At 42.0% G+C, this 24,558-nt stretch overlaps 1 protein-coding gene across 1 annotated transcript in view; it reads right to left on the bottom strand.

Annotated features, from left to right (window-relative positions):
- Positions 1-22,379: 22,379 nt before the first annotated feature.
- Positions 22,380-24,558, bottom strand: part of LOC310748501 (extracellular calcium-sensing receptor-like) — a gene marked incomplete at both ends in the record, with an annotated part of 49,584 nt that continues 47,405 nt past the window's right edge. Inside the window, one exon of the mRNA XM_083584331.1 lies at positions 22,380-22,426. Within this exon, the coding sequence (XP_083440457.1) occupies positions 22,380-22,426 (47 nt within the window). The remainder of the gene's footprint in view (positions 22,427-24,558) is intronic.

Here is a 24,558-nt window from a genome sequence, read left to right as displayed (position 1 = left end):
TATGGCTCATTTCCGCAAGAGGAGAGTGATATAGATCACTTGCTTTCCTTTTACCGCATGGTGCCCAATGAAGCTCATCAATATATGGCGATTATCAGCTTGCTTCAGCATTTTGGATGGACATGGGTTGGACTCTTTGTTATGGATGATGAAGGAGGAGAAAAATTCTTGCAGGCCTTGGAGCCCATGCTTTACCAGCATGGGATCTGTTCAGCCTTCACACAAAGAATGGAAAAAGTAGCTCATTTTGATAAGTTGGATGAACTTTTTGACATACTCGAAAGTTATTATGTGTGTCTCACAAATGACAAAGCCAATGCATTCATTGTCTATGGAGATTCTCAGACACTGACCTGGCTGAAATTTCTTATATTTCTACGAGATCCTGCAAATAAGGAAATCACATCAATTAGAAAGGTGTGGATAATGACAACACAAATTGATTTTGTATTATTGAATTATCAAAACTCTTGGGATCTTGAGCCCTTTCAAGGTGCCATTTCCTTCACCATTCACTCCAAAAAACTTCTCAAGTTCAATGAATTTCTTCAGATCATAAAACCTTACTGGAACCCAGCAGATGGTTTTCTCAAGGACTTCTGGGAGCAAGCATTTGACTGTACATTTCCAGATCTGCTCATGCGAGATACTGAGCCATGTACAGGGAAGGAAAAGTTAGAGTGTCTTCCTGGGCATCTGTTTGAAATGGGCATGACTGGCCACAGCTATAATATCTACAATGCTGTCTTTGTTGTGGCTCATGCTTTGCATGCCATTTATTCATACAGATCAAAGCACAGAGCAATGGTGGGAGGCAAAAGGTTTGAACTTCAAGATCTGCAGCCTTGGCAGGTAACATGTTGCAATCAAAATATTATTTCAGTGAGCCAATTACTCCAAGGCCAGACATCAAGAGATAACAATTTATCCTATATATTTGTATACAGAATATATCTATCTATTGCTTTGTTATAACTTTTCCATATGCTATATTCATTATATATAAATTACTTCTTTTTCCTTTTTCTCTTTGAATCAGCTCCACTATTTTCTGCAAGGCATTTTATTTAACAACTCAGCAGGAGAAACAATGTCCTTTAATGAAAAAAGGGAACTGAGAGGTGGATTTGACATCACAAACATGATCACATTCCCTAACAAGTCCTTCCTTCAAGTGAAAGTTGGATGTGTTGATCCTGATGCTCTTGAAGGAAAAACATTCATTTTTCATGAAGATATGATTGTGTGGCACAGAGGTTTTAATCAGGTCTGAATTCTAGGATTCCTTCTGGTCCCCACTGTTCTTATGATGTGTTCTTTCGGTGTCGGAAATTCTGTTGCCAAGGAAAAATGTGGCTGCCAAGCACATTGAAAATTGATTCTACTTAGAAATGCCAATGAAAAAACCCCAGTACATTTTTGTATAACTATATCTTCAATATACATAAAGCAAAGACTTGGAGTATATAAATGAAATACTACATAGGAGCCCATTCGGTAATCTCTTTTTTTATTGTATGGAGACAATAACTCGGTAATAGAAAACATATTGCTGGGTAAAGTCCCAGGTTCAATCCATTGCATCTCCAGGCAGGGTTAAAAATGAAATCCTGGTTTGTTGTTTGGACCAAGAACCATACTTGGCACAAGGCAGCTGTCTCAACAATGAACCCTCAAATTTGGGACTCCCTGCTAACCTATGCCAAAGTTTTTCAATTGTTTTGCAGCATTTTGCAGAAAAAACTGCATTTGGGAGAGGCCTCAAACCGTCTGGCTGACCTGCCAAACTTGGGGCCCTACCAGTCACCCCAATCCACTAATGAAAAACCTTGGCACAGGTTTGGAGTGAATTGATCAATATTGGATTTGGGGTGACCAGAATAGCACCATGTTGGGGAAGTCAGACTCTATTTGGGGGAACCTCAGAATGTGGGTTTTTTTCCTGCAAAAAGTTTTCAATAGGTTAGGAGGGGATCCCAAATAATGGGATTCATAGTTAACACAGCTGCATAATTCAGCTCTTTCATGCAGTGGTACCTCGGGTTACAGACACTTCAGGTTACAGACTCCGCTCAACCAGAAATACTACCTCGGGTTAAGAACTTTGCTTCAGGATGAGAACAGAAATCGTGCAGCACCGGCAGCAGGAGGCCCCATTAGCTATAGTGGTGCTTCAGGTTAAGAACAGTTTCAGGTTAAGAACAGATCTCCAGAACGAATTAAGTTCTTAACCCGAGGTACCACTGTATTAAACTTATTTTGCTGAGTGGTGAACTTCATTTATAGAAGTCAAATAAAGAACCAGTTTCTTTGATCTCCTAAACTGTTTTTCTGCTATGGATAGGTGATTCCCATTTCTCTGTGTAATGACCACTGCCAACCAGGCAATCAGAAGAAAAAGAAAGAAGGGGAAAAGTTTTGCTGCTATGGCTGTGCTCCATGTTCAGAAGGGGAAATTTCAAACCAGGATGGTAAGTTATGTAGCACTCACATATTTCTTCCTATAAGAACAATGGCAAGGCTAGACATTTGAGGGGGATATTTTAGAGCAAAAAGGAACATGAGAGAAAAAATGGATAAAATTGTTCAATGGATGGGGAGAGTAGGATAAAAATGACACTAGATCTCAGGGATATCAAAGGAAATTGAGTGTTGGATAATTTAGAACAAGCATAAGAAAATTAAGCTCTTCAACAAGTACATGATTGCTGGTAAGCTGTGGAATTTGTTCCCTCAAGAGGCAGTTATGGGCATAAATTTTGAAGGCCTCAAAGGAAGATTAGACAAACTCATGTAGAATATCAATGGCTATGATCTCTGATAGCTTTGCTGTGCCTCCATGGACAGAAGCTGAATTCTTCCAAATATGAGTTGCTGGGAAGTGCAGGGGTTTGGGGGAGACTTCTGTTTCACCCAGGTCCTGCTTGCAGGCTTCCCATAGGTATCTGGTTGGCCACTGTGAAATCAGGAAGCTGGATGAGACGAGTCATTGGCTGATCCAGCAGGCTCTTATGTTCTTATCCAAAAGAGGAAATAAATTAGAAGGCAAAATACTGTTGAAATGTAAGAAGGGAATCAGTATAATGGCTTTCACAATAGGTAAGATCAAAGTGTTTATACCTGAACATTAAAACACATGGAACCAATAGGTTTAATTTCATGTCAGTGAAGCAGTCACATAGAAGACAAAGTACTGCTCAACCAGTATTGAAATTTGACCTTGTTTATTTTTCAGATATGAATGACTGCTTCAGATGCCCAAAAGCTCAGTATCCGAATAAGAACAAAACTGCCTGCACTGAGAAAATGATGAGCTTCCTTTCTTATAAAGAACCTTTAGGGATTAGTTTAGCATCAGTTGCCCTTTCATTCTTCCTCATCACAGCTTTGGTGCTAGGAATAGTCATTAAGTACAGAGATACTCCCGTAGTCAAGGCCAACAATCGGGACCTCACCTACTCTCTCCTTGTCTCTCTCCTGCTCTGCTTCCTCTCTTCATTGTTATTTCTGGGTGAACCTAGCACAGTCTCCTGCCTCCTCCGGCAACCAACTTTTGGCATCACCTTCTCAATGGCCGTTTCTTGTGTGTTGGCCAAAACTATCACTGTAGTTGTAGCTTTCATGGCCACCAAGCCAGGGTCCAGCATGAGGAAGTGGGTAGGAAAAAGACTGGCCTACTCAGTTGTGATTCCCTGTTCTCTTATTCAATCAACTATCTGTACTGTGTGGTTGATGACATCTCCCCCATTCCCTGATCTGGACATGCACTCTTTAGCAGAAGAAATCATTGTGCAGTGTAATGAAGGCTCAGTCACCATGTTTTATTGTGTCTTGGGCTACATGGGCCTCTTGGCCATTGCCAGCTTTATTGCCGCATTTGCGGCCCGCAAGTTACCTGACAGTTTTAATGAAGCCAAGTTCATTACCTTCAGCATGTTGCTCTTTTGCAGTGTTTGGCTGTCTTTTTTTCCAGCCTACCTGAGCACAAGTGGAAAATACATGGTGGCTGTGGAGATCTTCTCCATCTTGTCCTCCAGTGCTGGGTTACTGGGCTGCATCTTTGCCCCTAAATGCTTCATCATTATTCTGAGGCCTGAACTGAACAACAAAGAACAACTTATTAAAAAAAAGAGTTAAACAATTGTTTCCCCCCCCACTCCTGTAAATTTTAAATATGTGATAGAATATATATATTTGTTGTTTAGTTGTTTAGTTGAGTCCGACTCTTCATATATATATTTCCTAGTAGCAAAAGTACTTGAGATCACTTTTTTGCCACTTGTTTAATTTTATTTTATACACGCAAGTCCCAGTAACCAAATGCTTTTCATACAAAAAATCACGTATACTTGAGTACAATGGTACCTCGGGTTAAGAACTTAATTCGTTCCAGAGGTCCGTTCTTAACCTGAAACTGTTCTTAACCTGAAGCACCACTTTAGCTAATGGGGCCTCCTGCTGCCGCTACACCACTGCTGCGCAATTTCTGTTCTCATCCTGAAGCAAAGTTCTTAACCCGAGGTAGTATTTCTGGGTTAGTGGAGTCTGTAACCTGAAGCGTCTGTAACCTGAAGCGTATGTAACCCGAGGTACCACTGTAATCTGTACCCAAACCTTGTGATATGCACCACAAATATCCAAGCCATTGGAACTGTGTTTTGTACTGTAAACAAATAAGCAAATTTTCCAACTTGATTGCCTTTTACAAGGCTTTAGGGGTTTTCCTGGGTTTTTCACCCTTTGGGACATCAACATTTTGAGGCTAAGAACACATTAGAAATATTCCCATAGGAATTAATGGAAATTGTTGACTTTGTATTCAAATGGCCACCTAACAAACTATTTCCTGAGAATGCATTGTGTTTGGATAGTGAGATTTGTGAGGATACAAATGAAACAGCTCTTAAATACCACAGCTGTATGTGAGTATTTAGCTTAGTCTAAAGCGAAATACTCACATGCAGCTGTGGTACTTAATATTTGTATTCTCACAAATCTCACTATCTGAACACAATGCATTCAAGGTTCAAGGTTACCATTTAAGTTATTTTTTGATATAAACATTTGTAATGGTTATTCTTTCGAACACAAAACCCTTTGTAATTACAGACAACACATTCTTTTCATTTTTATATGTTTTATTATTAACTTAGAAAGAAAGAAATTTGGATTTGATATCCCGCCTTTCACTCCCCTTCAGGAGTCTCAAAGCGGCTAACATTCTCCTTTCCCTTTGTCCTCGACAACAAACACTCTGTGAGGTGAGTGGGGCTGAGAGACTTCAAAGAAGTGTGACTGGCCCAAGGTCACCCAGCAGCTGCATGTGGAGGAGCAGAGACGCAAACCCGGTTCCCCAGATTACGAGACTACCGCTCTTAACCACTACACCACACTGGCTCTCTTACAATATCCCATAGCTATATCCAAATTTCTCTGTTGTCAATTGTGAAAGCATGTCACCCCCCTTCCCCACCTTTAAAGCTAATTTCTTTTTCTTTTCTTTTTCTTTTTTTATGTAGCCTGTTACTGGTCACAAAAAATAAATAAGTATTAGAAAAAGACAAACCCAGTGTGAAATGTGAATTAGTGATTTTAAAAGCCTCATTAAAGATTAGTCTTGTCACAAAATGTATTCAGGAGTACATCTGGGATGGGGTTTGGGTGGTCCCCAGTTGGACCCAGGGTGGGTCAACCTGATGCCCCCAGATCTGAGCTATTGGGCTGATGGGGCTGAAAGCTGTGCAAAGCCCTAACATATATATAATCCAGTATGGTTGTGATTCAATCTAGGGTTCCAATGCCCGTGGAGTCACGAAGCTCACTCTATGTCAGAGCTTTCCAAACTTTTCATGTTGGTGACACGGTTTTTAAACATGCATCATTATCTGACATAATAATTCAGTTTTATTTCCAAACCGGAGGTTAAACTAACCCCTTTTGAGCCCTGGGAGGAGAGTGGGGACTGTTTGTGTGACCAGTTGGAAGGGAGTTAGGCCTTTCAGTGATGATGAAGGGTTTGTTCACCAGGGAGCAGTAGGCACAAATATGTCATGAGACAAAGGTTGGGAATGGCTGTGGTTGTGTCTAATTTCTGCTTCTTCCCCTTCCTTCTCTACAACGTTAGAAGGGGGATCAGTGCACTTTATTTCCCTTTCTGAGACCCACATACTGCAGAGATCCATCACATGCGATTCACTAATTTTCCCCACACTTACGTTGCCAGAAAGAATTGAAGTATATGTTACAGCTGTCATTGACTACTTACATTAAGATGCATGAATGTGCTTTGGTTGATTTAACTAAAAAGGTCATTAAACTGGGAAGCAGGAACACTCTCATGCAAATTGTATCATGAGACCCAAAGTTAGATGTAAAATATTTCTACAAGTGACAGTTATATAATGCAGACAATTGGTGCAGCAGCGGAGGGGAAATGGGAGGAGCACCAAAACTTTCTGGCGAGAATAGTAGATAATTTTAAATAAATATCTGTGATAAATGTAATTAAATATCTGTGATTAATATAATATTGCCTGGGCAATATTAAATTGAGAATCCTGCATTGCAGTGGGTTGGACCTCCTGACAACTTTTTCACTTTTCACTTTTGGGAATATGGCAACCCTAGTCAACAAAGCCTTCTTCCCCCCTTAGATATGGGGCTGCTGGAAATAGGTGGCAGTGGCGTAGCGTGGGGGGTGCAGGGGGGGCCGGCCGCACCGGGCGCAACATCTGGGGTTAGGGCAAATCCACGGGTTAGGGGGCGCAAATCCACGGGTTAGGGGGCGCAAATTACTTGCCTTGCCCCGGGTGCTGACAACCCACGCTACGCCACTGATAGGTGACATTAAATCCAACCCCTTCTAGGTGGTAGTGTGCCACATACATGTGTGGTTAACAGCTAACTACAGTGAAGATAATTTGAACAATTTAAATAAATGCAGCCCTGTGTTTCACTCTGACTTCACTTGTGTCACACTTCTTTCTTTCATGGTTATTGTTGCAACAGTATAATTTCCTCCTTCTGGATAATAAAAATAAAAATAAAAATAATTTATTATCTATACCCCGCCCATCTGGCTGGGTTTCCCCAGTCACTCTGGGCGGCTTCCAACAAAATATCAAAATACCATAATACATCAAACATTAAAAGCTTCCCTAAACAGGGCTGCCTTCAGATGTCTTCTAAAAATCTGGTAGTTGTTGTTCTCTTTGACATCTGGTGGGAGGGCGTTCCACAGGGCATGCACCACTACCGAGAAGGCCCTCTGCCTGGTTCCACATGTGATGACACATTTGGATTCTGCCACAAATCTATGTGTATTATTTACCAGAGTGGTTTTTCTCAGGGTGGGAGCCTGAGAAAGGGGAAGGCTTTACTAGATGAGAGCTGGTGAAACTCCTTTCTTTGTAAGTCCATCAATAATCAAGATAGAAAGGTGATGGAAGCTATATAGATATTAATTTTTCTTTTTCTTACTTCTTCTCTTTCTTCTTTCCTTTTCATTGTGTCATATACTGCAAAACTTTAATAGAATTGATTAAAAAAAATGAAGTTGGGCAGTGACCATTATTAGATTTGTTGCTTGAAGTCACAAAACAAAACGGATTCAATTTGACTTTCCTGCTGTTGTTCACTTACAATGGAACACTTCAAGCTAATTGCCACTTTTTGTGCCTCTAAGGGATGGAGTAACAGGTAGGTAGAATAAACACACAACTCAACATGTTGCAACTAAAACCACACAAACCCTCAGGACGAAAACCTTTAAAAAGTTTTTAAATCAAACTACAATCATCCAAATCACTATAATTTGTTCACCTGGTCGGAACTCCAGAGGCATTTCTGAAGGCACCAGAAAACAGCCAATAAACAGCTATGAAAATGATTATATTAAATGAAACTCTGTACCATGAATAGATAGGAAGAGTGGCAAGAGGCAGCCACGACTTTCAATTTTCTTTCTCCCATTTTTATTTTCTTCATATTATTGGTTGGACTTGAAATCAGAATGTTGGACATCTCACCTAGCACTAAAGCATATACTATTTTAATTCTAAAATAAGGTGTACAAAAATCTCTTGTGCTGTATCGACAGAGCCCAGCATCATGCAAGGTAGTTTGACCTGAAGGTGTTGCTGTGTAATGCCAGGTCAATGATGAATAAAACCACTGCCATCCACGACCTGATTGTGGATGGAGGATTTGACCTGGCATGTGTGACAGAGACCTGGTTGGAGGAAGCAGATGGGCCTGTCCTTGCCGCTGCTTGCCCACCAGGTTTCTCTTACGCACAGCAACCCAGGTCATGTGGGCGGGGAGGGGGGGTTACAGTGATTTTTAGGAAGTCACTAGCTTGCACCAGGCGTCCTACTGGGAAGATCCAGTTTTCTGAGTGCATGTTCTGGAAGTTGGGCAATAGGGGCAGTACAGGATTCCTTTTGGTGTACCGGCCTCCCTGCTGCACCAAGGATTCCCTGTCTGAGCTGCTTCAGGTCGTGGTGGATTTTCTCCTGGAGACACCTAGTTTGGTTGTCCTAGGGGATTTTAACATCCATGCTGACACGACCTTACAAGGGGCCGCTCGGGACTTCGTGGAAAGCATGGCCTCCATGGGGCTGTCCCTGAATAAGTTTGGCCCAACTCATAGTCATGGACATGCCTTAGACCTGGTGTTCACCTCTAGTGACGTGGGTGATCTGACACTAAGTAAAAGTGAAACAAAAGAAGTGCCATGGTCAGATCACTTCCTGGTGCAACTGGACTTCTCCGCGACCCTTCCCCTCTGCAGGGAGGTGGGACCAATTCGGATGGTCCGCCCCCGCCACTTAATGGATCCAAATGGTTTCCAGAGAGTGGTAGGGGATGCTTTATCCCATGTTGATGGCCTTTCAGCTGATTCCCTGGTGGCCCGCTGGAATGCGGAGTTAACCAGGGCTATCGACTGTCTGGCTCCGAAGCGCCCTCTCCGATTGCATGGAGCCCGGACAGCCCCATGGTTTTCTTCGGAGCTGAGGGCGATGAAACAATCGCTGAGACGCTAGAGCGTCGGTGGCAAAAAACTCACTCCGAATCTGACCGGACACAGGTTAGAGCTCAACTTCGAGCCTACCAAGTGGCGATAGCAACGGCGAAGAAGACTTTCTTCACCGCCTCTATTGCATCTGCAGAAAATAGTAGCAGGAGACTCTTTCAGGTGGTTCGCAATTTAACGGAACCAACTTTACCACCGGGGCCTTGTAAAGACCCCAAGATCTCCTGCAACGATTTTGCAAAGTTTTTTGCAGATAAAATCACTCATATTCGGAAGGAGCTAGACACCACCGTGGGAGCAGGGCTGGGGCGGGAGAGTGCTAGAGCTCTGTCTGGTCAAGTTGCATGGAATCAATTTCAATCCGTTACCCCCGAGGATGTGGACAGGCTGCTTGGACGCGTGAAACCAACCACCTGTCTCCTTGATCCTTGCCCATCCTGGCTAATAAAAGCAAGCCGGGAAGGGCTGGGCGATGGGCTCTGCGGGGTGGTGAATGCTTCCCTCTGTGAGGGAACATTCCCAGATCCGCTGAAAGAGGCGGTCATTAAACCGCTTCTTAAAAAACCATCTTTAGACCCGGCCAGTATGGCCAACTATCGCCCAGTCTCAAATCTTCCATTCTTGGGCAAGGTGATTGAGCGCGTGGTTGCTGAACAACTCCAGGCACGCCTGGAGGATGCGGACCATTTGGATCCCTTCCGATCAGGATTCAGGCCTCATCATGGGACTGAAACTGCCTTGGTCGCGCTGGTTGATGATCTCCGGCGAGCTAGGGACAAAGGTGAGAGTTGTTTCCTAGTTCTGCTGGATCTCTCAGCGGCCTTTGATACAATCGACCATAACATCCTTCTGGACCGTCTAGAGGGGCTGGGAGCTGGGGGCACTGTTATGCAGTGGTTTCGCTCCTTCCTCCTGGGCTGTGTTCAGAAAGTGGTGGTGGGGGATGAGTGCTCAGACCCCTGGGCCCTCACTTGTGGGGTGCCTCAGGGTTCCGTCCTCTCCCCCATGCTTTTTAACATCTATATGAAGCCACTGGGAGAGATCATCAGGGGGCTTGGACTGGGTGTCCATCAATATGCAGATGATACCCAGCTCCACCTCTCTTTCAAATCAGAACCAGTGAAGGCGGTGAAGGTCCTGTGTGAGTGCCTGGAGGCAGTTGGAGGATGGATGGCGGCTAATGGATTGAGGTTGAATCCTGACAAGACAGAAGTACTGTTTTTGGGGGACAGGGGGCGGGCTGGTGTGGAGGACTCCCTGGTCCTGAATAGGGTAACTGTGCCCCTGAAGGACCAGGTGCGCAGCCTGGGAGTCATTTTGGACTCACAGCTGTCCATGGAGGCGCAGGTCAATTCTGTGTCCAGGGCAGCTGTCTACCAACTCCACCTGGTACGCAGGCTGAGACCCTACCTGCCCGCGGAGTGTCTCGCCAGAGTGGTGCATGCTCTGGTTATCTCCCGCTTGGACTACTGCAATGCGCTCTACGTGGGGCTACCTTTGAAGGTGACTCGGAAACTACAACTAATCCAGAATGCGGCAGCCAGACTGGTGACTGGGGGCGGCCGCCGAGACCACTTAACTTTTGAATGAAAGTTGGAAGAGTTGATCCTGATGTTCCTGAAGGAGAAGCATTCATCATTCATGAAGATATGATTGTGTGGCACAGAGGTTTTAATCAGGTCTGCATTCTAGGAATCCTTCTGACCCCATTGTTAAGGTTTGCCATATTTCAACAGTTGTTCAGCTATTCTTTTTTTTTTTTTTTTTTTGCTTTTTTTTAGGAAGACCCCAAAATTTTTGAAGTTTTTTTTTACTATGACACCAAGAAAAATATTTTTGGGGTTTGTGCCTAAGATCAACGACAAACAAGTTGATAGATGTATAGATAGAGCAAAGCTTTGGAATATCCACATGAAATTACTTGAAATTCCTCCATTTGTCAACCTCTTTATCAATATCTTAATAACAACACATGTGCTGCTGGGAATAGGTCCTTTGCATCTCAAGGCAGGGTTAGAAATGAAATAGTGGTGAAATTTTGGACCAAGAGCCAGGCTTGGCATAAGGCAGCTGTGTGAACTATGGAAAAAAAATTGGGATCCCCTTCTAACCTATGCCAAAGTTTTGCAATTGTACAGTGGACACTAGGGCTGTGAATGTGATCTGTGTGGGATGCATATTCACAACTTGCAGAATTCGCAACCCGAGTCTGTGAGACTGCGCATGTGCAGGTTGCGATTTGGTGCTTCTGCGCATGCGCAAAGTGTCATTTAGTGCTTCTGTGCATGCCTGACCGCCGAAACCTGGAACAGTCTCCTGCCTCCTCCGGCAAGCAACTTTTGGCATCACCTTCTCAATGGCTGTTTCTTGTGTGCTGGCCAAAGCTATCACTGTATTTGTAGCTTTCATGGCCACGAAGCCCGGGTCCAGCATGAGGAAATGGATAGGGAAAAGACTGGCCTTCTCAGTTGTAATTTCCTGTTCTCTTATTCAAGCAAGTATTTGTATGGTATGGTTGATGACATGTCCCCCATTCCCTGATTTGGACATGAACTCTTTAGCAGAAGAAATCATTGTGCAATGTAATGAAGGCTCAGTCACCATGTTTTATAGTGTCTTGGGCTACATGGGTCTGTTGGCCATTGCCAGCTTTGTTGCCGCATTTGCAGCCCGCAAGTTACCTGACAGTTTTAATGAAGCCAAGTTCATTACCTTCAGCATGTTGCTCTTTTGCAGTGTTTGGCTGTCTTTTATTCCAGCCTACCTGAGCACAAGTGGAAAGGGCATAGTGGCTGTGGAGATCTTCTCCATCTTGGCCTCTGGTGGTGGGTTACTGTGTTGCATCTTTGCCCCTAAATGCTATGTCATTATTCTGAAGCCCAAACTGAACAGCAGGGAGCAACTTATAAGAAGAAATAATTAATTAATAGTTTTAGTTTTACCTCATTCTGGTAAAATTTAAATATATGAAAGTTATGGTTGTAAATAGTACTTGACGAAAACCTGGATCTTGGCAGGCACCCAGAAATTATGCAGTGTTCCATGGAATGTGAAGCAAATTCACAACAGTATTATATAGGATTCAGTGATAAATATATTAGAAAAAAAAATCATTAAACTAAAGGATGAAACAGAGCTGTAGGATACTTTGGAAGGTAGAAGTACAAAGCAGGTTCATAGAAAGCAGACACCTGGCAAGGGTTTTTTTGTTCTGTTTTTTAGAAAAATAGAAATAACTTCTGGTGCCTTCGTCAAGTGAATTGTGTCACACAGTAAATGGAAATCATTTCCTTGAGTTCCCTGCTGCCCTTTTTGTATTTAATTTTATGTGGTACATACTTTTGATCTCAGCAAAATATTCTACTCCAAATTTGAGTTTCAAAAGATAATTGGCATGAGAGGATTCTCTGCTCACAAGAAGAGGGTTTTTTTTTTTTACTGATGCAAAGTAGGCTGATAGGCTTAAAAGTAGGCTTAAAACATGGGAAGAGCCATAGAAGCCTGTTTACTCCTGGCTCAGTTGGTACAATGCTTGACCTTTCCAGTGAGGTCCTGAGGATCCAGAACTTTCATTGTTTGAAATATCAGAGAACTAGGTTGCAAATAATGGTAATCAAGTTAAACGCTTGGTAAACAAAAGCTCAACAAATATGGGTTTGGTAACTCAAAGCTTATCCAGAGACAAGCTGCCTCCATTGACCAGAAATTCTCTAACAATTTTAGTGCAGACCTATTGGAACAGTTGCATCTACAGGGAATCAAGACAGCTGAAAACACACCTCTTTGCGCCTCCTCCTTATACGACATTCGCCCACCAGGCCACACTACTCCACATGGCCTCTCCAACATTGCATGGCCCAGGGCAACATCCTGTCAGGCTGCACAGCATCAAGAGATGCCACACAGCCCAGGGTGACATCCCGCTTGGACACTCAGTGTTAGGAGATGCCACACAGCCTCAGGCAACTTACCACCAGGCCTCCTCAACCCCCTCAAGACTGAGGGGGCTGAGCCCCATCCCAGCAGAAATTCAGGGGGGAGCTGTAGAGGTCTCAGCCCCAAGGAGTTGGCACCCCTGTTCTTTTTTCTTTTTGTATAATTTTTATTTCTATTTTTCATACAAATTCAATAAAGGACACAATATCACAATGCCAAATTATAATCCAATTAAAAGAAAACAAAGCCAATTTTTCAAAAGTCTTATACCTGTGTGTGTACTTATACTATACGTGTACTGATTTTCAGGATATATAATTCTTATTTCTTCCTGCTTTCATAATCTTGATTAATCCATATATGACATTTCCGATCTTTATCCTTTGTTTAGTAGGCACTGGTTTCTTGACTTTCATTTCTGGTTACGTATTTATTAACTTTATTTCTGCAAGAGGAATTCATTTCCAATAAATTTCCTGTGTGAGATATTGATTCTCCCTTTGTTTCTTCGTTTTTCCTGATGTAATCCAGTCCTAATAGACACTTATTCTTCCACATTCTCGCTCTGTCTCCTGCTCTCAAACATTATTTTCGCTGTGTCACTGCGCCATGTTTGTCTGAGCGGAGGTCTGGCACTCCACCATAGCTCCAGGCAGACCTCCAACATATCTTTTCTCATCCAATACTTATTTAATGACCTGATGTTCTGCCAGGGCTACTGTAGATCAAAGAACCATAGCTTTAATTGCAATTCAGTGGGAGCTCTGTTTGATCAATCATCTCAACATTCTCACACAGTCCGGCTCCAAATAAAATCCTTAAATATTATCTTATTTTTGTCTTGGTTATAATCAATCCATTAGAACTCAGGGGAAGGGTTGCCGAATCATTGAAACAGCAAGCATAATATATAGAAAGAGGGTGAGGACTCCCCCATCCCCGTCATACCTCACATTGTTACGAAGAAAATCTTCTTTCTCCAATTCAAAGTGTTGTCGCTCAGTGGCTGATTTATTTAGCAGTTTATCTTCTCTCCTTAGTCCACCTGTAGATAAGGTCCAATCAATCAAAATCCTAAGATACAAAAGAACATTTGTTCATAATGGCTCCGATGTAGGGCTGCACTCAGCACCTCCTGTCACTCAGATTCCATCCAGGATGAGAGCCAGGTATCAGATGATCTGTAAATGTAGCTCAACCCCCCCCCCCATTCCTGGAGGGAGTTTTCAAAGACGATTGCCCTTAATCATCCTTGTTTATACTCCGCATAACGAGCTCCGTTCATGCGGGCATGCCTCCATCATGGCAGAAAGCACCGGAAGTCAGGAGTTGGCACCCCTGTTCAGAGCTACCAGTGTTCCTATGTTGTTCAAAGACTGATCAATGGGATAGGGGCACTAGATTTTTGTTCGGACTCTTCCCTTTCCATGGCCATGTCCATTCTAGGACATGCATGGGTTTTGAACTTGCAGCCCACTGTTAGCAGGCAGCTGTTCATTCACCGGGATGGATCCCGGTTGACCAGAATGAAGGTGGCCAGAGTGGTAAGAGCAGCCCTGGAGGCCTTGGGATATGGGACTCACTCTTTTCAAATTGGTGCTGCTAATTCTGCTGCTTCTTGGTGGCTTAGTGAGAAGTGGATAATGGCTATGGGTCTTTGGAGTTCATGTGCATTTTAGAGCCATGCTGCCATTGTCTGGGGGTGCCCTACTGCCAGTAATTCTAGTTTGTATTTTTGATTGCTTTTTTGTTTGTTTACTTTCAGACTGCAAACAGGTGTGTGTCATTGGGCTCAGTAAAATGCACTGGGAGGAATGACACACAAGGTTAATGCTGTAGTCTCAACAGCTATGCCTTCGATGTTGGGCACATGTTTCTTGGGGGCATGTTTCCTGGGGTTTTGAGTGGGTTGTAGTGGTATGAGTTTAGATCAATGCTTTCCAAACACATTCAATGCTTCTGACCGCGTCACATGCAGGTCATTCTTCTGGCTGAGAATGACCTGTGTACACAGAAGGCTGTTGTCTTAGAGTTGGCCATTTAAAAAGATGTTTAGTTTTCTTACAGCCACCTGGAAGTGTGTATTGCCTGGTCATCTTGGTTGCAGCAATGCTATTGGAGGGGAGCTTGGGCCTCACAAAAAGCACTAAGGCAGTGGCATGTGATGTATTTGCACAGGGGAGCCTGGAAATCTGTCACCCACAATCAGGTTTGAGCTTGTGAACTTGTTTCACCTGGATGGATGGGCAATCACATTTGTTTGGAAGATATTTATTCAGGCCTTCTGGATTGGCTGTGGGAACAGATTGGTTTGGCAGAAATTGGACCACAGTTGGTACTACCTTGTCTCAGAAATGACATTGGGAATGATTAGAGTAGTATGGATGGGCTATAAATGACCTGAGGGGTGGATTGACATGGCACCCCCAAACTTGGTTCTGGAGTTTCTGTCTGGTAGGAATCTGCATCTTGGTCACCAACTGAGACAAAGAAGGGGTGGGTCAACAAGGCCTCCTTCTCCCCTTAAAGGTAAAGGGACCCCTGACCATTAGGTCCAGTCGTGGCCGACTCTGGGATTGCGGCGCTCATCTCGCTTTATTGGCTGAGGGAGCTGGCATACAGCTTCCAGGTCATGTGGCCAGCATGACTAAGCCACTTCTGGCAAACCAGAGCAGTGCACGGAAATGCCGTTTACCTTCCGCTGGAGCGGTACCTATTTATTTACTTGCACTTTGACGTGCTTTCGAACTGCTAGGTTGGCAGGAGCAGGGACCGAGCAACAGGAGCTCACTCCGTCGCAGGGATTCGAACCACCGACCTTCTGATTGGCAAGTCCTGGGTTAATGGAAGTAGCTAAATCCAGCCCCTTCTAGGTGGCAGTGTGTGGCTTGGCAGAATGGTTTACAGCAGCTGAGTTCGAAGAAAAACACACTGAAGAAAATTTGCACAATTTAACCCAAAACAGACCTGTGTTTCACCCTTACTTCACTTGTGTCACAACTCCTTATTACATGGTTTTTGTCACAATAGTATAATTTGCCTCTTCTTGATGACACATCTGTTTTTGCCACAAATTTATTCTGTAGATAGATAAGAGCTGCCCAGTCATGTGACAAAACTGGAGTTGGACTTTTATTTCAAGATTTTCTGCTTTGAGTCACAAAACTAAATGGATTCACTTTGACTTTCCTGCTGGTGTTCACTTAAAATGGAAGACTTCAAGCTAATTGCCACTTTTTGTGCCACAAAGGGGCAAAGGCAGCACGTAGACAGATGTGAAAATAAACACAGAACTCAGCATGATGCAAAAAAACCAAACCAAAACACCTCATTGGAACTAAAAGTTTTCAAAAGTTATTAAGTCATTGTACAATTATCCAAATCACTATAATTTCTCCACCTTGTCAGAACACCAGAGGCATAAGTAAACTGTCGATAAACATCCATGAAAGGGATTATAATAATGAAGCTCTGTACCATGAGGAAATAGGAGTAGTAATAAGAGGCACCCATGGCTCCCAGTTTTCCTCCTCTCATTTTGTATTTTTGTCAGATTATTGGTCTGTCTTGAAATCTGAGTGTTGGAAATCTTACCTAGCATCCAAAGTATGTGTTTTTACTGCTTTGATTTTAAAATAAGGTGTGCCAATCTCTCTTGTTGTGCTCTATTGACAGAGCCAGGAATCATGCAATCTAGTTTGTTTAAGTCATTTTGCAGGTACTGATAGACAAAGAGCATCCAAGATTGCAGAGAAGCTTGCCTACAAGGATGCTGTGGTCATTCACTTTGCTTTTTCTGCTGCCTCCTGTTGTTTGCAAAGCAGCTATGAGGTGCCCTGAGACTGATACATTTCCTGTTCCACATGAGTGGTACCAGTCAGGTGGTCTCATCATCGGTGGTATTGCTTCTCAAATCTATTATATCTTCTCTGAAGATTTATTCAAGGAAAACCCATCACATAATCTTTTTGATGATGATCCACAGTAAGAGACTCTCCCTCCCCTTTCATTTTTGGGATGAATTCTTCCAGTATTTTTTTTTTTTTAGTATTGTGTATTCTACTAAACTGACTAGCAATAAATAATGCCTTTGCTCTTTGTAATAATAATACTTTCTATTTTGAAAAGCAGTGTGGAGAAAGGGAGGGAGTCTTTGTATGCCTTGTTTTTTTCCACCAACAAGGACCAGCAAGAGGGGGATGGAAGGGTTACTGCTGTGCATGTTCTTGGGGGACATAATCTGAAAGTGTCTAATCTTCCTAGAACAAATGCCATGAATCAGACACCGTTTGAGTCTGCTTTGTGAGATATAAACCTGTTTCAATATATTTCATTCATCTATGAAGTGACACCTGGCACTGGCTGAAAAGTGAAATAGAGAAATCTAGAAATTTTAACAAAATGTAGTGTGTGTTGGGAGTCTGTTAAACTGATTGTAGCAGAAGCAAGTTGATGGGAGATTAATTCCATTCCCAAGGCATGGGTGATAAAAAGAAGGTATGAACTTTGCTGTAGATAGCATGAGGTTTAATAATAAACCATCAAATAATAAACCAATATAAAAGGATGTCACATACAGGAGGGAGAAAGGTTGTTTTCTGCTGCTCCAGAGAAGCGGACACGGAGCAATGGATCCAAACTACAAGAAAGAAGATTCCACCTAAACATTAGGAAGAACTTCCTGACAGTAAGAGCTGTTCAACAGTGGAATTTGCTGCCAAGGAATGTGGTGGACTCTACTTCTTTGGAGGTCTTTAAGCAGAGGCTTGACAACCATATGTCAGGAGTGCTCTGATGGTGTTTCCTGCTTGGCAGGGGGTTGGACTCAATGGCCCTTGTGGTCTCTTCCAACTCTATGATTCTATGATTCTATGATCAAACAAAGCTCTTAGAGCATGCTACTTGCAATTATTTGCATGCACTAATACAGATGTTTCCTTCATTCTAATACTCAAAATTCCCATTTTTTGTTTGAATTAAGATGCTTCAATGACATAAACTTGTATTCAAAAACTTTTCTCTTTTTATCTTCCTTGAACTGCAAATGCAAGCTGCAAAAATCATTGAACCCTGTGGAATATGCTGTGTATGCATTTCTGACCATGGTATAGTGATAGAGAAGTGAAGATAAGTCTGGAGGAGTTAGTTTATTCTTCTATGGAGTTTAGAATTGAATATATTTGATAGTGTTGATGGAAAGCTGAAGAACCTTCAAACTGTGATTAAAAGAAAACATTTCACCCCATTTTTCTATGCCTGTCTTACACAGCTATCTAAGAGGTGACTTCTGGTATATTAGAAATGCATGATTGCACCTAAAACAAGTCTCCAATCTTATACAAAAATACTTGGAAGTTATTCACATTGAACACATTTGCACTTGCATTTGACTAGAAATGTATAGGATCACACTGTGGTAGGTTGGATCTGATTAGTTCTTCTTAAAAAAACAATGTTGCTTTTAAAGTAATCACTAGCTTGTCTCAGTTTAGCTTGTTTATTTAACTGAAAACTATTTTTAAAGCAAATGCATAGTGCAATCCAATAAATGAATACCAGAAACTGCCTTGTATAAGGATGGTAGTTACTGTAACTAATTCAATGAAATATTGTTGAATTCCTGGGTTAGATGAATAGAATAGTCTCCTTCATGGCCAGTTTGCGTACAAAGAGAAAGCTGTAGACATTGTTGTAGTCTTTTTTTTGCGGGGGGGGGTATTAAAAATCAAAGAAGTACTAACTAAAAGATGGTCAAAGTAATATAGAAATGGCATGATGATAATTCATTTTATTTAGGCTGAAGAGTTTGATATTTGTTATTTTAGAGCCACCATAAAAGATAACAATGTTTAGTTCAATATGTATCAGTTTGAGACAGACAAGGCAATTTGTAGCATCTACTTCTTGCATTGTAGAATTCTCCTCTGAAATTTTAAACTAACTTCATTTGCAGCATGATAACAAAATTCTACCAGCACATCCTGGCCCTGGCATTTGCTGTAAAAGTGATAAATGAGAATCCCAACCTCTTGCCCAATGTCACACTGGGGTTCCACATCTATGACAGCTATAATGATGCAAGGATGACCTATCGTAACACTCTGGAGCTGCTCTTTAAAATGCATAGATTTGCTCCCAACTACAAATGTGACTCGCAGAAAAACCTCATAGCCGTAATCGGAGGTATTAACTCTGACACCTCCTTCCAGATGGCTGATACCTTAAGCCCCTACAAGATTCCACAGGTAGGTTTTATGAGTAGAGACATGAATTTTTGTTCCGCAAATCACACACTTCTCTTACCATTCTGAAAGTGGTCTTAATATTCAGACGGTGAATATGACGGATGCTGAAGCATTACAAGCTGAAATGTCTATCAGAAACGTAGATTACTCCTTACCAGTAGAAATAGCTACACCAGTGAAAGTCTGAGTCAAGCAGGCAGCAGGCAGCACCTTGGACACTTCCAACACCAACACCCTATGGCACAGATCAACTGCAAGAGAAGTTGTCTCTGCAAGGAGCCAGGACCACCTGAAGACTTAGAAAGCTGAGCATAGACTTTGCCTCCTTAGAGAGCCTGGATAACTGATTAAAGGTCCTAATTTATTTTGCACTATTGGGCATGTGCAGGGCTAGAGAGTTTCTGTATGTTGCTCTTGACTCAGATGTCTATAGGGAGATGTATCCTCCAGCCAATGTAGCTCTGAATTAGATAGTGGTAGTTCCCCTGCCATGAAAATAGTCCATTTTAAGACAAGTCTTCTGTCTTGCACTCTATTGTCCCATTGATAGGTCGTGACAACTCATTCTCCTCTTCTTTGAAGAGACCCCAGCGATTCTGCCTGGATGTAGTTCAAGATCCCACCATGCATGTACCCTGGCATCCACAAAAATACATCCACCACAAACACACACACACAGCACCTTGAACATGCAAACCACAGTTCTTCAATACTTCAGTATCACCACAACTCAAATTAAATTTCAACTGGAAGCATCTTTCAACTTAAATGTCTGGAACACTAGCAATTGTTTCAACAAACATTTGTTGAGTAAACAGCCACATGCTAAAGGTAATTCTTTATATTTAACTTTATAATTTCTGTGTGCCCCCCATTAGCTTGCATATGGCTCATTTCCACAAAAGGAGAGTGATATAGATAACTTCCTTTCCTTTTACCGCATGGTGCCCAATGAAGCCCATCAGTATATGGCGATTATCAACTTGCTTCAGCATTTTGGATGGACATGGGTTGGACTCTTTGTCACGGATGATGATGGAGGAGAAAATTTCTTGCAGGCCCTGGAGCCTCTGCTTTACCAGCATGGGATCTGTTCAGCCTTCACAAAAAGAATGCAGAAAACATATCATTTTGAAATGATGCATGATGTTTTTGACATATTCAAAAGTTATTATGTGGGTCTCACAAATGATAAAGCCAATGCATTCATCGTCTATGGAGATTCTCTGTCACTGAGCTGGCTAAGATTTCTTATATTTCTACGAGATCCTGAAAATAAGGAAAGCTCAACATTTAGAAAGGTGTGGATCATGACAACACAAATTGATTTTATACTATTGAGTTATCAAAAGTTTTTGGATCTTGAGCCTTTTGAAGGTGCCATTTCCTTTACCATTCACTCAAAAGACCTTCTTGAGTTCAATGAATTTCTTCAGATCATAAAACCTTCCTGGAATTCAGGTGATGGTTTTCTCAAGGACTTCTGGGAGCAAGCATTTGACTGTACATTTCCAGATCTGATCATGCAAGTTAATGAAACCTGTACAGGGGAGGAGAAGTTAGAGTGTCTTCCTGGGCATCTGTTTGAAATGGGCATGACTAGCCACAGCTACAATATCTACAATGCTGTCTTTGTTGTGGCTCATTCGTTGCATGCTATTTATTCATACAGATCAAAGCACAGAGCACTGGGGGGAGAAAAAATGTTTGAACTTCGAGATCTGCAGCCTTGGCAGGTAATCTGTTGCAAACAATATATTATTTCAGTGAGTCGATTTCTCCAAGGCCAGACGTCCAGAGATAACATTTTGTTAGTTCCCCCTTTCCTGTACAGTATAGATCCATCTATTGCTTTGTTATAACTTTTCCATATGCTATATGAAAATACAGTGGTACCTCGGGTTAAGAAATTAATTCATTCTTAACCTGAAACTGTTCTTAACCTGAGGTACCACTTTAGCTAATGGGACTTCCCGCTGCTGCTGCACTGCTGCCACATGATTTCTGTTCTCATCCTGCAGCAAAGTTCTTAATCCGAGGTACTATTTCTGGGTTAGTGGAGTCGGTAACCTGAAGTGTCTGTAACCCGAAGTAGCACTGTATCTGATTCTTGACACTTGGTCTTCATTATATATATTTTTTCTTATTTTTACTGTTTCTGTTTGAATCAGCTCCACTATTTTCTGCAAGGCACTTTATTTAACAACTCAGCAGGAGAAACAATGTCCTTTAATGAAAAAAGGGAACTGAGAGGTGGATTTGACATCACGAACATGATCACATTCCCAAACAAGTCCTTCCTTCAAATGAAAGTTGGACAAGTTGATCCTGATGCTCTTGAAGGAGAAGCATTCATCATTCATGAAGATATGCTTGTATGGCATAGAGGATTTAATCAGGTCTGCATTCTAGGAATCCTTCTGGTCCCCACTGTTCTTATGATGTGTTCTTTGCGTGTCAGGAATTGCATTTTGTTTAAAACTGTTTTTTTCTAACTGATATGGCCAAGGAAAAATGTGGCTGCCGAGCACATTCAAAATTGGCATCACTTAGAAATGCTAAGGAAAAAAACCAGTACATTTTTTAATAGCTATTTTTTCCATATATATGTATAAAGCAAAGCTTTGGAGTATATAAATGAAATTAATGCACAGGAGCCCATTCGGTAACGTCTTTTCCTCTTGCATGGAGAAAATAACTCAGTAACAGAACACATACTGTTTGCAAAAGGTCTCAGGTTCAATACCTTGCATCTCCAGGCAGGGCTAAAAGGAATTCCTGCTGAGAGGTTTTTCAATTATTTTGCAGAATAAACTTAACATTTTGGAGAGCCCTCAAACTGTGTGGCTGACCTGCCAAACTTGGGGCCCTACCAGTCACCCCAATCCATGAATTCAGAAGTTTGGCACAGGTTTGGAGTGAATTGAACAATATTGGATTTGGTGGGAAAGTCAGACACTGCAAAAAGGGGAGTTTGTTCTGCAAAATGATTGCAAAGTTTGCCATAGGTTTCAATGGGATTCCAAATAATGGGATCCATAGACAACGCAGCTGTGTAAGGCAGCTATTTATATTGAACCTTTTTTTTTTTCCTGAGTGGTGAACCACATTAATAGAAGACAACTAAACAATCAGTTTTTCTGATCTCCTAAAAGACTTTTCTGCTATGGATAGGTGATTCCCCTTTCTCTGTGTAATGACCACTGCCACCCTGGGAATCAGAAGAAAAAGAAAGAAGGGGAAAAGTTTTGCTGCTATGGCTGTGCTCCATGTTCAGAAGGGGAAATATCAAACCAGGATGGTAAGTTATGTAGCACTCATATTTTTCATCCTACAAGGACAATGGCAAGGCTAGACGGTAGCATTTGAGGGGGTAATTTTACTGCAAAAAGAGTAAGGAGCAACAAGATAAAAATAGGATAAATATAACATTAGAGTTTGGGGCATATGAGGAAATTGAATGTGGGATGATTCAGAACAGGTGAAAGAAAATTAAATTCTTCATAAAGTCCATGATTAAGCTATGGAATTTGTTACCTCAAGAGGCAGTGATGGGCACAAATTTTCAAGGCTTTAAAGAAGGATTCAACAAACTCATGGAGGATGAGGCTATTCATGCCTATGACCTCTGGTGGCTTTCCTGTGCCTCCATCATCAGAGATGGAAATCTTCAAATACCTGTTGCTGGAAAGTGTGGAGGTCGGGGGAGACTTCTGTTTCACTCAGGTCCTGCTTGTAGGCTTCCCATAGGAATCTGGTTGGCCACTGTGAAATCAGGAAGCTGGATGAGATGGGTCATTGGCCTGATGTAACAGGTGCTTATGTTCTTTTGTGAAAAAGAAATGCTGTTAGAAGGATATCAATACATATATTATCAACTTTGCACACTAAAGATTTTAATAAGCCTAAAAATACACTGAACATGCAGGCAGCTCCCTGCAAGGCCCTTTTGAACGTGCAGGCAGCTACCTTTCCAACTGGGGTAGGGGACGAGGTCCAGACTCAGCAGTCCTGCTAAAGAGGCCCCTCAATGAGGCTGGAGGAACATCACCCTGCTATTGTTATATTGATTTATTGATTTAATATGATGTAAACAACTTTGAGATTTTTATTAAAAACATAAAGCGGAATATAAATTTAAAAACCAAAAAACCAAAATAAAAAACACTCATATATGAACACTTAAAACACATGGAAGAAATAGGTTGAATTTCATGTGAGCAAAGAAGTAATATGGAAGGCAAAATATGCTTGAAACGTAATAACTGAATCAGTATAATAGCTTTCAGAATAAGGAGATCAAAACATTTATATCTGAAAACTAAAACACATGGATCCAATAGGTGTAATTTTATGTAAGTGAAGAAGACAAAAATTTGTTCAATCAGTATTGAAATTTGACCTTGTTTATTTTTCAGATATGACTAATTGCTTCAGATGCCCAAAAGCTCAGTATCCGACCAAGAACAAAACTGCCTGCATTGAGAAAACGATTACCTTCCTATCTTACGAAGAACCTTTAGGGGTTAGTTTAGCACTATTTGCCCTTTCTTTCTTCTTCATCACAGCTTTGGTGCTAGGAACATTCATTAAGTACAGAGACACTCCCATAGTCAAAGCCAACAACCGGGACCTCACCTACTCTCTCCTGGTCTCTCTCCTGCTCTGCTTCCTCTCTTCCTTGTTATTTCTGGGTGAACCTAGCACAGTTTCCTGCCTCCTCCGGCAACCAACTTTTGGCATCACCTTCTCAATGGCCGTTTCTTGTGTGTTGGCCAAAACTATCACTGTAGTTGTAGCTTTCATGGCCACCAAGCCAGGGTCCAGCATAAGGAAGTGGGTAGGGAAAAGACTAGCCTACTCAGTTGTGCTTCCCTGTTCTCTTATTCAATCAACTATCTGTACTGTGTGGTTGATGACGTCTCCTCCATTCCCTGATTTGGACATGCACTCTTTAACAGAAGAAATCATTGTGCAATGTAATGAAGGGTCTGTCACCATGTTTTATTGTGTCTTGGGTTATATGGGCCTGCTAGCCATTATCAGCTTCATTGCCGCATTTGCGGCCCGCAAGTTACCTGCTGACAGTTTTAATGAAGCCAAGTTCATTACCTTCAGCATGTTGCTCTTTTGTAGTGTTTGGCTGTCCTTTATTCCAGCGTACCTGAGCACAAGTGGAAAGGGCATGGTGGCTGTGGAGATCTTCTCCATCTTGGCCTCCGGTGGTGGTTTACTATGTTGCATCTTTGCCCCTAAATGCTACATCATTGTTCTGAGGCCTGAACTGAACAACAGGGAGCAACTTATAAGAAGAAATAACTAAATAATAGTTTTGGTTTCACC

Source organism: Podarcis filfolensis, assembly GCF_964270895.1.
Source record: "Podarcis filfolensis genome assembly, chromosome: 13".
Lineage (NCBI taxonomy): Eukaryota > Metazoa > Chordata > Lepidosauria > Squamata > Lacertidae > Podarcis > Podarcis filfolensis.
Note: the sequence above shows the minus strand (reverse complement) of the source record. Positions and strands in the feature narration are given on the sequence as shown.